Source organism: Uloborus diversus, chromosome 3 (genome assembly GCF_026930045.1).
Source record: "Uloborus diversus isolate 005 chromosome 3, Udiv.v.3.1, whole genome shotgun sequence".
Lineage (NCBI taxonomy): Eukaryota > Metazoa > Arthropoda > Arachnida > Araneae > Uloboridae > Uloborus > Uloborus diversus.
The window spans coordinates 14,357,293-14,374,920 of NC_072733.1; the positions used below are offsets into that span (position 1 = coordinate 14,357,293).

At 33.3% G+C, this 17,628-nt stretch overlaps 1 protein-coding gene across 4 annotated transcripts in view; it reads right to left on the bottom strand.

Moving 5' to 3' along the window:
• Positions 1–17,628, bottom strand: part of LOC129219285 (gamma-aminobutyric acid receptor subunit beta-like) — a 237,139-nt gene that overhangs the window by 10,907 nt on the left and 208,604 nt on the right. For all 4 annotated transcript variants that reach the window (XM_054853621.1, XM_054853620.1, XM_054853622.1 and 1 more), the window contains exons 6-7: positions 16,941–17,072; positions 6,714–6,866 (exon numbers count right to left, since the gene is read on the bottom strand). In XM_054853621.1, coding sequence (XP_054709596.1) covers positions 6,714–6,866; positions 16,941–17,072 — 285 coding nt within the window. The remainder of the gene's footprint in view (positions 1–6,713; positions 6,867–16,940; positions 17,073–17,628) is intronic.

The following is a 17,628-nucleotide window of genomic DNA, read 5'->3' on the forward strand; positions in this document are numbered from 1 at the left end:
TTCCCTGTTCGACAAAGCAACCAACTGTTCGGCAAATGTCCAAGCGGTTGGTTTGCTTCCCAGGTATGGAGTGCATAGGAGTTGGTTAAACCAACGGGCTAGGTGTATGAACCTGGTACTCAAGGAAATTTGCATTAAGCGTAGTATCAGATTTATTCATGTATGGAGTAGATGTAAACGAGATTGGATTGCTAGGGATGGCCTGCATCTGAGCTCTACAGGGGTCAAAATGGTTAGTGGTTTGGTTTTAGAGGCTTCAGAATCAAAAAACTAAGTTGGAATGGGGGGCATGGTTTAAGGAGCAGAATTCGAAAGGGTACTAACTATCGGGATTTTAGTAGAAACGGAAATAGGGTGGCTAATAAGAGAAAAGATTTTAACACTTGGGATTCAAACAATCGTGCAGCATTAAATAAAAGTAAGATGGGCTTACTTAAGGTTTTTTATACAAATGCTCGTAGTATTAGGAACAAGATGGAAGAATTGAAAAGCATAATTATAGACGAGAGGTTGGATATTATTGGAGTTAGCGATACATGGGCTACCGAAAGTGATGATGATTTATTATCTATTGCTGGGTATAATTTGTTTAGACAAGATAGAGTAGGTAAAAGAGGTGGTGGGTTTTTATTTTATGTCAGAGACACTTTAATTTGCAATGAATTGGTAATTAATGATAAACCTAATGAGATTGATATGATTTGGCTGGAGTTGATTAGTAATAAGGGCAAAAAACTACGTTTGGGGAATATTTATAGGCCACCCAACTTAAGCCAGGGTCAGCCACGAACAGATGTTTAGTATTATTAGTAACATTTCTAGCAAGGGGTCAGTCATCATAATGGGAGATTTTAATTTTCCAGGAATTGATTGGAATAATTTTTACCATAGTAATAGCAGAGAAGAGGATTTTTTGAAATTAATTGGCGACTGTTTCTTAGATCAAATTCTAACTCAGGGTACTCGACAGGACGCGATTTTAGATCTAGTTTTCTGCGACATGGAAGGCTCTGTTCAGGGGTTATGTGTAGGGGAACACATTGGAGATAGTGACCACAACAGTATTAGGTTTGGGATTAAATTTGATATGCACAAAGTAGAGAATTTTAGGTTTGTGCCCAATTTCAGAAATACTGACTTTGTGGCACTTCGGCAGAGTTTGAAAGCAGTTTTTTCTTCTGGATTGGACAATAGCAATGTAAATCTTCAGTGGGCAGATTTTAAGAAAAATCTAGCGAATACGGTGATCATGTTCCTTTTAGGAAAAAGGGTGTCAACACTAAAATTTGGCCAATGTGGTTCTCCATGGAAACTAAAGACACTCTAAATTACAAGCAAGCTGCTTTTCATAGGTTTAGAGAAACAGGTCACAGTGCAGATAGGCTTCAATATTGTAAGGCAAGGCGTAAATTTAAGTATTTGGAACGGATTCAGAAAAGAGAGTTGGAGCAAAGACTGGCAGATAACATAAACAGGAATCCCAAGAGGTTTTTTGCATACGCTAATTCGGGGAAAGTTCGAAATAGTCATATTGGGCCACTGGTTGATGAGCACGGAATTTTAATTCAGGACGATAGTGATATTGCTAATGTTCTTAATAACTTTTTTTCGAGTGTTTTTAACGATAACTGTATCTCAACAGTTGACACCAACAAGACACAAGCTATAGTACAGCTTGAGGACTTTGTATTTTCCAGGGATGACGTTTTACTTCATTTGAAAAAAATTAAAGAGACTAAGGCTCCGGGGCCAGATAATATTTATCCGAAAATTTTAGTTGAATGTGCAGAGGAATTAGCAGATGTAATCGCAAACATTTTCAATGCTTCTTATAATTCCGGGACAGTGCCAGAGGACTGGAAACTGGCTAACATTACACCGCTCTTCAAGAAAGGGTCTAAAGGGAGTGCGGGAAATTATAGACCTGTGAGTCTAACTTCGGTGGTTTGCAAAATTTTTGAAACATTGATAAAAATTAAGATAGTAAATTTTCTAGAGACTAATAATCTATTGACTAGTTTTCAGTACGGTTTTAGGAAAGGTAAATCTTGTGCAACTAATTTATTACATTTCTATGACAAAGTTACCATGGCTTTGGACAATAAGAAGCCTGTAGATGTTGTTTACATTGATTTTCAAAAAGCTTTCGATAAGGTACCGCATGTTGCTCTACTCAGCAAATTAGCTGATATAGGAATAGGAGGGAAAACTTTCATTTGGGTAAAACATTGGCTGACCGGAAGGAAACAAAGAGTAGTTGTAAGGGGAAATTATTCTAATTGGAGTGAGGTCTTAAGCGGGGTTCCTCAAGGATCAGTGTTAGGGCCTGTTTTGTTCATTGTCTTTATGAACGATATTCACAAAAATATTTCTGGGAACATGAATTGTTTTGCTGATGATGTCAAAGTTATGGGGACTGTAGAAAATGAAGAACAAGCAAATCAGCTGCAAGAGGATCTAGATCATATTACGGAGTGGGCTGATAAATGGGGTATGGCTGTTAATGTTGGGAAATGTCAAGTGCTACATTTAGGGCATGGAAATAAGTGTACAAGTTAATATTTGCAAGGTTCAGTCATTAGTCAGGCAGACAAAGTTACTGATCTGGGGGTCCTAATAAGTCAGGATTTAAAGTTTAGCCAACAGTGCAGCATTGCTAGCAACAAAGCCAATAAGATGCTTGGGTTTATCAATAGATCTATTTCAAATAAATCTAAAGAAGTTCTTCTGCCCTTATATAGAAGTTTGGTAAGACCCCATTTGGAGTATGCTGTTCAGTTTTGGTCTCCTTATCTTAAGAAAGACATTAATGTATTGGAAAGGGTTCAAAGGCGGGCTACAAGGCTAATAAGTGGACTTTCCCACTTAGATTATGATTCCAGGCTTAGAAGGCTAAAAATGTACAGTCTTGAGCAAAGAAGAGACCGAGGGGACATGATTCAGCTGTTTAAATTTATTAAAACGAAAGATGTTACGGGGCTGAAGTTTAGCACTGAAAACAGGACAATGGGTCATTGTTTTAAGCTATTTAAATCTCAGGCTAACATGGATATTAGGAAAAATTATTATTTTAGCAGGGTAGTGGAACCTTGGAACAGCTTACCGGAAGAGGTGGTAATGAGCAAAGGAGTAGACAGTTTTAAGAGGGCCATTGATCTTCACTGGGGATTGTAAATTGACTAGGACCAGTCTAGCTGGGCCCAGAGCCTGTTGCTGGTCGTCACTTTTGTATTTGTATTTGATTTCCATTCCATTTGTAGAAACAAGAAACTCAACAAATAGGGTCCTATCGCAATTCGTGGTTGCGAGGAACATAATTTGAATTCAAGATGTTAAAAAAAATTAATTTAGATTATCTTGAATTTAAATTAGGTTTCTCGTAATAATGAATTACGAAAGTCTATTTGTTGGGTTTCTTGTTTCTACAGATGGAATGGAATAGAAATGACTAAGAAATTTGTCTCCATCATAAAATTTTGACTTAATTTTCTAGAATAGGTAACATGACATGTATAAGTAAAAAAGAAGTAGTGATTAGGATGCGGTAGTGATTAGGATGCGGTAATAAAGATAAAGATTTTATAGCCGATATCCACCAGTACACTTATCATAAAGATTATTTATAGTGTATACGGTCATGTGTTTTTATTTCCGATCAATCTTAAATGATGAGAAATATTAATCTCAAAATGTCGTATGAAGATGAAGTTTTGCTGTTTAAGTTCATCTATATTAGGTAGTTTTTTTTCTGAAAAATGTAATTTTACACACAGAAACCTTTTCCTTTTTTTAAATGTAAAGTCTGAGTTAAGCCCTGAAAAAAATATGAATAAAGTAAAACCACAGATGATTTATAACTAAGACGACAACAATTTTTCTCCCTAAATAAATATTAAAAACAACCGTCGTCATGGCAATCTGAAAAATCAGAGCAACATCAAATTTGGTACAATTCATATAAGAAGAAACTTGTGATATCATAAAAAATCCCCAGACATTAAACAAAAATATTTTTTGAAACAAAAAAAAAAGAAGAGAATACAATTGTTTAAAAATATTTTATTTGATTTGAATTTAAAAAAAAAAAAAATCCATTTATTTAAAGATGTTCGAAGATGGAAATTACAGGTTCTTAAAACAAAACGAGAAACCACTTCGATACCCCCCCCCCCGCGCCTTTTAAAAATAAATAGACTTTGAGCTTATAAAGAGCACTTGCTTAATCTTTTCAACCGTTAATATTGCCCCCTGATAGCAAGAACCAAAATAAATTTAAACATATTAACACACTTTGCCAATTCGCATACGTGCCCTTAAGAGCTCACTCACTGACGTCATAAAATCTACGAAAATCTTGCTTTTTCAAAACTTCATAAACTCCGGCAATTTTGGTTGTAGAAGTATAATTTTTTTTAGTTGTAAATGTTAGTGTTTCCGGAATGTTTTACTAAATATCGTTGCTAGGACTGGGGGACTGTATAAAAAGTTAAATTTTTTAACTCTTTCAAAATTTGATTTTTTTGACAAAAATTTCCTGAATTTCGAGTCCTTGCGCAATTTAAAGATTTTTTCAAAATGGAACTATACGCTAATCTTCAGCGGTTTAGGAATTAGCTATTGGTCCACTTGTAGGGTGGACACCCTGTATAAGATATAGTGATTTAAATAATTTTAAAATATAGCTTATTAATTACTTTTATTAATGTCTAAGGTTTTTAGTAGATATTTCTGTATTCCCTACTCTTATTCGAAGGTATACCCATTCAAAAAATGTAAGTACTTTTGCCCCTTGCATTATAATCATTAGAACTTTAATTCGATAATATATTTTTGACGGATAAAAAATTGCGTCTGTCTCTATTTTGTGTCATCAATTGATCAAATTTTTCGAATTTGACATAAATCTAGTTTGAAGGATTCTGATGTCTTATAATTTCTACAAGAAATAAAAATTACTTTAAAGGAAATTCAATAACATTTTATTGCTTCCTAAATTTATGATTCCAAATTAAGTAATTAAATTTATTAATGAAAAAGATTTCTTCAAGAGCCGTCAAGAAGTAATAGATGATATGGATAGAGCTTTTTTTACTTCCTTTAATAAAAAAGCAAGTATTGTATTCGCAAAAAAAAATTTTACTCAAAAATCGATCCGAATTTTTATTTTACTCACCTTCGAATGAATGCTGAGATTTTTTTTCCCGACTGGACAACATAAGTGCCTAAGAACATATAGACACATGAAATATCCATTTTGATGATTCCCCCAAAAAAAAAGAGTTTTCTCGTGACGTCTGTATGTACGTATGTGCGTATGTATGTCGCATAACTCAAGAACGGTATGTCCTAGAAAGTTGAAATTTAGTAACTAGACTCCTAGTGGGGTCTAGTTGTGCACCTCCCTTTTTGGTTGCATTTGGGTGTTTTTAAAGGGATCTTTTGCAGCATTTTTGGGGGGCGAGGGGAATCATTGTTAATTTCGATGTAAACTCAAGTGGTGTTACAATTTAGCAGACACTTGGCGATTTATCACCAGACTTTTGTCGCTAACTTGGCGACAAATTTGGCGATTTTTTTTTACATCTGGTTGCAATTTGGCCGCTGTTGGTGATATTTAGAGAGTAAACTATTGAATCACATTAACATTTCCAGTAATAGAGAAATGAAATTAAATTGAAGTTATAAGGAAGTCATGTGATGCACACATCAGCTCGTTTCTCCCTTAGATATCTGTGGGTATGAATTTCTGGCATATTACTAGTTTTTAACACCAATATAAAAAGTATTATGCAAGAATGCTGCGGCTGCAGTAATAATATATAGGTCATATTAGTCTGCAATAGAAATATACATTGAAGAAATTATTACATTATGAATTGGAAAATGTAAAAGAGAAAGAAACAGCCTGCTGACTACCAGTGAAAAAAATCAAAAATTTTATTTCTACAGCAAGAAATTTGTTTTTAAGTTTCTACAAAATGTTTGACAACTAAAGCTACTAGCTTTTACTGCAACAAAATCTTTAATACCTCGTTCTCCCTACACACTAAAAAAAGGACACCTTTTGTTTTAGCTCTAAAGCTTCTAGTCTGTAAAGTATGTGCTGGTCATTTGATTCTTACAAATGATTTAATCCCTCTTGACTCTCCCTCTGTTCCCTGCTAATCTGAAAAACATTACACTTTTTCTGAAGCTTTTGTCATTCCAGGTCTGTCTCTTTTTCCTATTTGCTTACTGGAAATGACTTATTTTAATTGTGGACTCTCCTAGCTGTATTTTGTGTGGTGAGGGAGTTAACATGGAAATAGCAGACATTTCTGGAACTGCTCTGTTCCCCTCTGCAATGTCCACAAATTTTCTTTCTTAAAGAATCTCTCTGCCTTTGGAGATATTATAAATATTTATTTGGTTGCAAGACTCCTCATGCTCGAAAGAGCAGATGTTAATACTTTCTACCTTTTCTTTGTTCTATGTCAAATTTCATTGCACATATAATCAAAAATATTTTAAAAAATTATGAATTCTTTCTTAGTTTTTAAATAAACTGAAGCTTCAAAAAACATTGAAAACCAAAATATAGAAGAAATAAATATGGTGTTGATCATCATAAAACTTTCTTTTTTATAGTATAAAAAATATTACATTAGGTCAAAGCTTTAGGAAAAATAGTAAGTCAAAATTTTATATAAAAATCTGCCATAAAAAAAAATTACCTAAAGCAACACGTGCTGATGTGGCTTCATGATTAATCCAAAAGGAAACCCATGACAGCATTACAATCAAAATACATGGAAGATATGTTTGAAAAATAAAGTATCCAATATTCCTTTTCAATTCAAAACTCAAAGAAAGTCGTTGATAAGTGCCTAAAATTAATGAAACATTGCATCAATATAAAAAAACAAACAGTTATACAAAAAATACAACAGCAGAATGAACATCCAAGTAATAAAATTTCATTAGATAGCAAAAAAGTTTAAAATCAATTTTCTTCAAATGGTAGCCATAAATATTATCTTTTCTTCAGAGAAAAAAATCATTTTATGCCCTTGTTTTAAGGAAAAGCTCAATCAGAGTGCATACCTATTTTTAAAGTCAAAATTAACTTTCAAGAACTTTTTAAGAAGTCGAAAAATGTATTGATAAAAAGGATCTAACCACAAATATTTAAACAATTGATTTTGTACATTTTCTGAATTGCTGATTTACTGGTTCAACGCTAGATCATCTTCACTAAAGCGGGAAGTTCTCAATTAGTTTGATTTTATTCTATTATTATTTTTTATTTTAAAAATATCATCTGCGGGAAAAAAATTGTTGTACAGTATATATTTAACTTTAAAATAGTTTTCAAAGAACTTGTGTAGAAACATAAAAAACAAGTTTATGCACTGGGCCGATTTGCATCTCCAGACTAGTCCCTTAGTGATAACAGGCAGTGCAGAAGAAGGGTTGTTTTTCTACTTTTCTTTTTAACTGCAATGCAGAAAACGGGGAGAAATGGGCGTGCCTAATGGTACGAGATTGGAGTCTTTTTTAACACAGCAAAGTTTAGCATAAAATTTCCGCAGTAAAAAAAAGTCCTCAAGTAGACATTTTGCAGCAGTGAACTTCATACTAAACTTACAAATTAAACAGTAAATACCATTGATACAAACTTTGTCAAGATGTAGTGGGGTGTTTGATTTAAGCTTTAAACAGCCAGTTCATGACAAAGTCAATACATTTCTAATATTATTGACCAAAACTTGAATTGGAAGCAAAATGAGTAAGCATTAATATTAACAAAACAGAGAAAGCAGCATAGTGTGGAAGGATATCATAATTGATGTAAACAGGCTCTGCCCGTTTTTAAAGTTCGGAATTTCTAAAAATTGAATGATAATCAGTATTTGATTTTCAGACTTTGGATTTGGTGAATTTTGAAGTTTTATAACTATCTTAAAAATTGGCTAAGCATAAAAATAACAATATTTTATAGATGGAAACTCTCCTATTATAAACAAAAATTTTAAACTGCACATTAAATTAGGGTCATTTTAAGAAAATGAAAGAATTTCTTGAAGACTGAAAAAAAAGTTTATATTTATTTTAAAGACTTTGCTTTTAAAGACTTAGTTTAAATAGTAACACTGTTAGTGGTTCAGATCATGAACACAAATTAGCTAAGTTACTTAAGCATAAATGACGCCCACAGAAGTGATACTGGTTGTCACACAGTACTCATATATAATACCTACATGTTGTCTATACTAGTGAGCTGCTTTGTAAATTTTAAAACTAACTTATATTTAGAGCTGTATTGGTGGATTTCAATACTGCTTATGACGTAGCTTGGCATAGTAAATTTGTCGAGAAGTTGATAAAGGCTGGTTTTTGGGGTTAAATACGATTCCTTTCTTTCTAGATATGTCTATCTCTAAAATAGTCAACTACAGGGTGCCATTTCTAGCTGCAGCATGTTTAACATCATGATTAATGGTTATCAAAACCAAACTTCAAAAGTCTAGCTTTTGCTGATGACATAGTTATTTACACCACTGGAAATGATATTTGAGCCCTTACAAGTTCTATAAACGATGCTTTTTAGGTCTTCAAAGATAGGCCCAAGAAAATCTTAGGATTGTTAATCCTGAAAAAACTGTTTGCCTACTTTTTACTTAGTCAACTAAACAGTTCCACATTATTGTCAACTAGAAAATCACCCTTCAAGGTATGACGAGTGAACATTGCTTCTACATTTGAGAGAAGCAATTGCCTGTTTGTTGATATTTTGATGGTTGAAATTTTAATCCTAATTCCAGCAGATTAACCCTAAACTCCAATAGATAGCATATATTGGTGACCACTTATGTTTCTTCATTCTCCTAAAACAAATCTCACCAGTAAAACAGTTAAAAAAAGGATCCCGATCAGCCTCGTCAAAATAAAGCATTTCCCTGCATGTCAAACATTACCAAAAAACATTATCAAATTATCATGCCCTGGAGTGAGCTTCATTGTTGATGACATCAGGGCAGCATTACTTGATCATTCCCTATTATATATATATATATATTTATTTATATTTATATATATATATATATATATATATATATATATATATATATATATATATATATGAGGATTTCAATAATCAAACCTTAAATCAAGTGAATACTTTTCATTACCTTGGTGTTTTTCTGGACAGCAAACTTTCATGGAAAACGCACAGTGAGGAAATGGCTAAAAAAGGGAAGCAGTACTTTAAAATTGTTGAAGAAACTTTCTGGTGTTACTTGGGGCTCCTCAACCGATACCCACTTAAGTAGGTAAAAAACTTCTGCTTAACTTGTTTTGGAGTACAAAAGAGAACTAATTGCCACTGCTTCTAACACTTGCTAGAAACTTGCAGATTTGACACAAAACTCAGACTTATTACCAGGTCTACCCTAATTGTTATTATGAAAATTCAAACTGGCCTTGAATTTCTAAAAATCAGAAGAGAAAAACAGCTGGTTAAACCCCATGAAAAATGTACCGAATTGAACCTACAACATTGACAAACTATACTACTGCCACCCTCCCCCCCCACACTCAATTAGATTCAAAATCTATAAATGTTTTCTCTAATGTGCTGACCAACTCAATGAACTTTACAATTTTGTGTCAACTCAAACTCATCCTTTTTCTGCTGCTCTATCTCCTCCCACTAGCAGATCTCCTTCATATTGATTGTCTATTGGTCTTTCTGACAAGAAATGTGCTACAGTTCTTGAAGACCTTATAGTCTTCTCCTTAGAGGTTGTAAATGCAACTTATCTAAAGGATGAATGGATTCATGACTACACTGATAGTTCTGCAAGTAATGAAAACACTGGTGCAGGTGTCTTTTGAGAGAGATTGTTTGAGAAATATTATGCAATTTAGTTTTATAGTTAAATTTTGATGCAGAGATCTGTATCATAAAAGTTGAAATTTCAGACCTTCTGAGGCTGGACACTACACTTAGGCAGGCAGCATTTTTCATATACTCTCAAGCCGTAATTTTGGCAACTTTCTCACCTTCTCTTAGTGCTTTCTTTCTTGTTGAGAAGGTAAAGACTTACTTTACCCATGCTATCATTGCTGGCCGAAGGATAGTTTTTCAATGGATCCCCAGTCATTGCAACATACCAGAAAATGAGGAGGGGGATATCCTTGTCAAAAATGATTCTAAATTGCAGTAGTTGTTTTTCCCATTTTCCTTTTTTCCAATTTTGCACTGAGGTTAAAAAGACAATGAGGGAGATCTTGTAGCAGAAATTTACAGGTTTCAAATAAAAAAATATTGAGAGATCTGCTCCTTACTCCTGCCCTGAACTTGTTAATAGACTTGCCTCATGCAATTTTGTTGCAGTTTTTAAACTAACAAAAGGTCATGACTTTAATTATAAATCCTTTTTAACTCAATTTAAACATTCAATGCCTTCTTTCACGTTAGAAGTATTTCCACGAGTATCCTATAAAAACAAAACAGAAGTCAGGGTTAAGTTGACTATGAAAAATTCTACTATGGAGGGTTTCAATGTAGAAGATTCCACTGCCTGCAACATTGGCAAATTTTCTGATGCGGGTAAACCTCTTGAAGTCACTTTTAGAGACTTAATGACCTCCATAAGGTCAATTGTCAAAGCTGGTCTGACACAAATTCCTTATCATTAACATCACCAGAAAGGTTATAGTGAAAGTGAACCCTGGGAAATCGCTTTGATAGACTCAGACAACACTGAAGAAAATTCTGCTCTACATCATTGGAAAGGAGGCGTTGAGACATAACTTGATAAAAAGAGTTTTTCTTTAGCCTTTGATCTTTTTCTAGTTACATTGATGATACCAGACTACCATTTTGTGCATTTACATTTGGCTAAACTGGCTAAGCACAAAGTACCTCTAAGAATTGCTGGGGGAATCCAAAGCTTAAAGCAAATTTCAAAACACTGACAAGACTTCGCAACCTGCAACTCAGGAAGCGCATGCAGCTTAGTAGAAGCATACTTGTAGTTTTTGAGCAACAATTTTAATATTCCCCACACACACAAAAAGCACATCACATTAATGTAGTTTGAACAAGACAACGGAAACATCAGCATATCGTTGAAAAGAACAAATCCACTCATGCATTTGCCACCTTGCTAATTTTCGGATTTGCTCACTGCAGTCGACTTTTTTTTTTCTTTTTTGAAAATATAACAATTGAAATAAAGGCAGATTAAGAAATTTGCTTCATGACAAAAGCTTCAAAAAGTGGAAGGAGCTAGAAACATCCGCAAATTCACCAAAGTTGGAAGAAATTTGTGCCTCTAATCCATCCCAAAAAACTCTTGAATATTACATACTTGTATTTCCACTACATTTTTACATATTATTAGTACTTTTAGCAAAGCTATATAACCAATTAAATTGGGTTTTTTTATTAGTCTATTTTATAAGTAATTTAAAAAAAGTTCATGGTTTTTCTTAAGGCACTGATTACGCGAAATAGATGTTTTGGTATCACCATAAACACCTGTTTCACAGCAGACAACCATTATATTTTTTCTTATAGCAGTGATGTATGAACTAATATTTAGGTCTTTAAAAATAATAATAACTACTGCACCTAGGAAAAAAAAGCTCTTAATTATAGAAAAGTGTTGATTCTTGCACTAAGACATGATCGAAAGAAGTATTGCATGTATTAATAACATCCTCTACCACTCAGTCACTCTACACCATTTTTCAACTTTTGAAAACACATCTCTTTATGAAAACTAATTAAAAGAAAGGATTACTCCAATAATTTAATTCTAAAATATTTGATACATACAAAATATAGGATATATCCAACATTAAAAAACGATAGCTCCTAGTATCATGACAGGGTGTTCCCAAATGATCTTGAGAACTTCAAAATGCATATTTCAGAAATAGTAGGGGGCTATGGTAGAAAATATAGCCGGGAACTGTATTTTGTGATAAAAGCATGAAACTTGGCATGCATGTGGACAATGTCTTTACAAACATTTTTAGAAGGGGAGAAATTTCAAAATCCCCCCTTAAACCCACCTGGCGGCCATTTTTGGTCAAAAATACAAAACAACTTTTACTTTTTATTTTTAGAAAAACACCCACTGTATCTTCTTTTGTGAGTTCTATTATGCTTACTAAAGGGTAAAAAGTCATCAAAATATGTCTTAACCTTCTAATTTTCATAATAATTTCAAAAACTTTGATTTTTTTAAATGAAACTACTAACTAAAGACTAACTAAAGTCTTCAACATTTCTGGAGGGGTTGTTTGAGAAATGTTTTTTTTATGCATTTTAAAGCACTAGGTTAAAGAAAATCAATTCATTTATAGTAGAACCCAATAATCCGAAACCCGAAATCTGAAACATTAGAAAATCTGAACATATGTTTTAATATTTACTGATGAAAACTGATTACAAAACTAAGAATAAAACTAGAAATAAAAAATCATACAAAAAGCTAGTATTTTTTTCAAAACTTGAAACAAACATTTGAATTGTTATTTAAGAATGAATAAAATACCTTGATTAGTTAAAACAAAATCAATTTTCATTATCGGCGAAAAAAAAAAAAGAGAACTTCGAACACTTTTTTCGCAATATTTTGGAAGTATCACTCACATTCTGCTGTTTTATAAATCATACTTGCACTAGCAAAATGAGGGGAGGGAGGGCACGAATATTTTGTTCATAGAACTGCAAAACTTATTATTAAAAGCTTTAAAACAAATTTTAAGTTTTTTCTTTTTTCTCATTAGACGATTTGAAGCATTTGTTCTACGTCTTAAACGATGTAAGAGGATTAACATTAATTACTGCAATAAGAAGTTGAGTGCTATGTTAATAAAGCTAACAATATTATTATTATTAATAAAATTATTTATTGAAATATAACTCAATATTACAAAAACTACAACTAAAACTACAAAAAAAGTCTGAGTATGTTATATGTACAACGATTATACAGAGGGTAATTTATACCGTTTGAATTTACTAGTAATTTACACAGATACATAGCATTTTCCATTGCAGTATTTACACATCGATATGCAGATAAGTTTATTTCTGAAGCACCCACAAGTTATTTGAGAGCAGTTGTTTTTTACCCTTGCATGACATAAATTCACTTTAAGCACTTGAAACTGCGGGCAAACTCAAACAAACAAGAACATGCTTCTCATCAATTACTGTAAACCCCAATCATGAGTTTAAGTTCAAGTTTAATTTTTAAGCATACTGCCCCAATGACATCTACCTTGATAAGCACTAAATATAAGTTGCCTAAGAGCTTCAGCTGTGGATGATAACTTCATCATTCATCGTTGTTTGCTGATGGAAAAACATTTTCTAGCTTCATTTATGGATGGAAGTTACATGAAGACGAATAGCAAAGATTCACTCAGATACTTGAAATTTTTAATCAGGTATGCTTTTTTTTAGGTTGGGATACGTATAAAAATGCACCAATAAAGATAGTCTTTCCATCTTTTCCACTTCGTCACTTTTCCCCAACCTGCAAACAAAGAGGTCGTGTCACATCCCGAGAATGAGTGGAACCCTCTTTGAGCAACTGCTTTTTTCTGAAGGAATTTGTGAGCAAATCTTGGACTAGTATAAGTCGAAAGTGTTTTCCAGCTACAAATTTAAGCCCCATCTTCTTTCTCCCATTTTTGTACCGCTCAAGAAAGTATGATATGCCTAAAATGACAGAGGGGGCCAACAGTTCTTACTTCTATGCTTCTGTATCCTCTTTCTACAGCATCCAAAACATGTACGAAGATCCTACAATCAGCTTCCTTGTGATTTGATGGAGCTAGAGCTGTTGTAGTCAATGAAAATCACTGTCAAATCATTAAGAGCAAAACAAGATGGTATAGACAGTACAATCATGAAAAACAATTTTGTCTTCTTATCTGCATTCCGGAAAAAACTGATCCAGTTCTCAGGAAGCAAACCATTTTCTCCAAAATGATATCTTTCTCCTATTCCTCTTATATGTCTTGAATCTGTATACTGAATAGACTTCAGATACTCCAACAAAAAAATTTTGGTCCTAGGTCGTTTCATGTGAACAATGAAAGAACCATCATAGTCAATAGCATCACAATGTATCTCTGCACTTATTCTAAAAAAAAATGGCATTCATCATTTTCATTTTCAGCAACCCTTCTCAACTTGTTTTCGTCTTCTCTTGAGTAGTCTTCATCAGTAGGAATACTATTACTTAATTCATTGAGCAGGAATGTTAATGACTAGACTTATTTCCCATTCAAAGAGCTCCATTATTGAAATTGATGGAGGGTGAGGTTGATTTTCATAGAGGAGAAATTCATCCAGGTTTAAATGTACAATATTGCAAATAATGAAAAGCTTTGAAAATGAATCTGCATCCAATTTTAATCTTTTCATTAAACAGACTTATTGGCTTTTCTGTAAAAATGAAAGACTAAAAAGGTTTTTTTTCCACCCATGAATATGAAGTGACTTTTGAGTCACAATACTTTTCTCTATGAATTTGTTGTAACCATTTTTTTCTGAACTTGCCCAATCTTCATGAGTTGCTCCACATATTCTTTGTCTACTGCTATATTTGTCTCTAATAAGGACAATTCTTTTGATGTTTCTAAAAATGGATTTCCATGTTCAGCTGTTTCTCTTCAAGGCCCGACTCATCAAGACCTTTCTTGACAACAGGCTTTGGAAACTTAACATTTCTTCATTGCGCATGTACAGCGTTTTTTTAAACGAGTCGAGGTGTAACTCTTTCAAAATGTGTAACTAAATCTATAACTTTAAGACCAACCAATGTCCATCTTCTTAACTCAGTTGGATCTACGATAAACCAAATACATCCCCGTTTCCTTACACCACTGCATTGTTTTGCTTGTAAGCATGGTCCAATTTAATTACAGAAGACATGTTCAATATTTTTTTTTTTTTTTTTTGCAACAAACATTCTTTCTTCGATGCCTTTTTGTACATCTGGAAGGTTTGTGGATTAAAGACGATCTTTTTTTATGAAAACTGGTTACCATCGAGCACAGTTACCAAAAAGTGTATGTACATCGTTTAGAATAGCAATAAAATGCGAAAAAAACACAGAATCATCTCTTTCAAAGTCTCAGTAAAGATATTGAAGTTTGTTGAAAGCTGTGATCTATTCAAAATTAACATTAAAAGCCCCAGCTTTAATATGGTGCTCCAAAATTTGAATATCGGGAGATGGTGCTTTCTTTCTCAGATTTTTAACTTATAAAAACTTCTCTGTCAAAAATGTCTTCATTGCATCGATGTGAATCTTTTTGTAAGTAGTAGTTAGAGACATTTTACTATATAATTCAGGTATGTTTTTTTCTCATAAAATGAGTAAAAGCTTACTAGTGATCAATCGGGTAACAGAGAATTAACAACAGCAACAATAGTAATAATAGTAATAATAAGAAATTTAAAATTCAAACTTTAAATTTGTTTCTTTTAGAAATAAGTTGTCTTGACATTAATTGCACCCATTTTCCTTCAAGTCCTCATTCTGTTATACCTTTTGGAAATACAGTGATCTCTCGCTTATACGCGACCTCTGTTATACGCGTTTTAACTTATGCGCGTTTTTCTCACGGGCCCGGCCAGCGATAGTGGAAAACAATGCTAACTCTTGTTCATTTATACGCGAAACCTAAAATGCACTTTTCACTTATGCGCGATAATTTTTTTTCAATTTTAGTTAAATCACCTAATTCACGCTTTGCTTATCGGAGAATTTGTACCCTTCTTGTTCTTTCTCTTGAAATACATTCACACGACGTTATTCCATTGTTCGGATTCTTCAAAGAACGTGTTTTTTTTTGCACAAGTGTGCAATAGGGGGTGGAATTAGTCTTGTGATTGACTTCCAGAGGGGAGAACAGGTTACATACAAAAAGGTTGACGTCACTAAAAATCGTAATCAAGCGGTACGCATTGACATAGCCTATCGAAAATCTTTTGCATCCTCGTAGACTATAGCACTGATCACGCGACATTGTTTTAGGTTTTGGGGAATTCGCTTACGTACTGTACAGTGCATAAAAAATGACAAAACGTACAACTTCAAATTTGGCTTTTTTATTAAATCACAATGTATAAATGGAAGTTATGTGCGAATTTATTCATTAGTATTAGTAGTATACTATTAGTATTACTATAACTGATGTTAACTTATTGCATTTAAGCTAATTTTTGGGTTTTTCACTTATACACAAATTTCACTTGTGCGTGAAAATTTCGTTGTCCCGTTTGGTCGCGTATAAGTGAGAGATCACTATAGTTTCGATTATGCGTGCTCAGTCATAAAAAACGAGGTGCATCATGGCGGGATAAGTGGAACAGTTCAGGCAATTAGAGTTCAGATAACTGGAACCCTACTTTAATACAATGCTAATTAAATGTATCTTCAAATTCAGAAACCCGTAATTTTGTTATGAGGGTGGAAAATTCATGTCTGAGAATTTATAATTTAAAAATATCGATTTTTTTTTTAAATCACTTTTTGTGAAGTTATTTCTCAAATTAGACGTTTAATGGAGCTTTAAACGGTAAAAAATACAATTCACATCTACGAAGTAATACAACCAATGATTTAAAAAATTATATATATTTTTTTTAAATTGCCACTAGCGTGGTTTGGGTGGTGGGGGGGGGGGGATTTCAGAATGTCTCCCCTTCCTAAAATATTTGTATATACAATGTCTACAAGCATGCTAAGTTTCAAAATTTTATCACAAAATGCAGTTTCTTCCCCCGTAGCCCCCCGACTAAAATAAGAACAGGGAAAATGTTGTAGATTAAGGTTTCGTGATTTCAGTATCATTCTTACACAGCAATATCAAACACTGCAATATCTAATGGAAGGTGCCTGAAACAAATAAAAACTAACCAGATGCAAGAGCTTCTAAGCGATCTGTAGTTTCAACACGCAATATTGAAAACTGGGGAAGATCTGCTTTTTCAACACCTTGTACTGCATCTTTCATCCAATACATCTTCACATCGGCAACAGTATATCCATCTAGATGAGAAATTTTGAAATGTAAAGTAGAAATATTATTTTTTAAAACAAAAACAAAAGCATGAAATAAATTTTAAAAATGTATTCCAAAAGAGACATTTACACCTGGTTTGCATGTTACCGGCAGTAAAACAACTAACTATACCTGCCACTCCAGGAATCTCCCAGAAAAGCAAGTACACCTGGCAGGTATGAAACTACAACTCGCTAACGGCACACTAAGCATCAATTCTGATAAGAATCTTGCAAATCATGCAGTTCTCCACCCCTGGGTATTTTAAGAAATATTTTAAGCATAAAGCTCATCTCCTTTAATCAACTTCTCAGGGATCTGGCCAGAGTAACTTTGGGTCCGTTAACGAACCCTTTACAAAAATCCGATCAACCAAAACGGACCTTTCACAAAATCCTGATCAACCAAAACGGACCCTTCACAAAATTCTGATAAACAAAAACCGATCTTTCACAAATTGTTTATTGAAAGAGCAAATCTCAAATCAAAATGACGCAGTATATTTCTGTGTATAAAAACGATAATGTTTGCAACCTTTTTTAA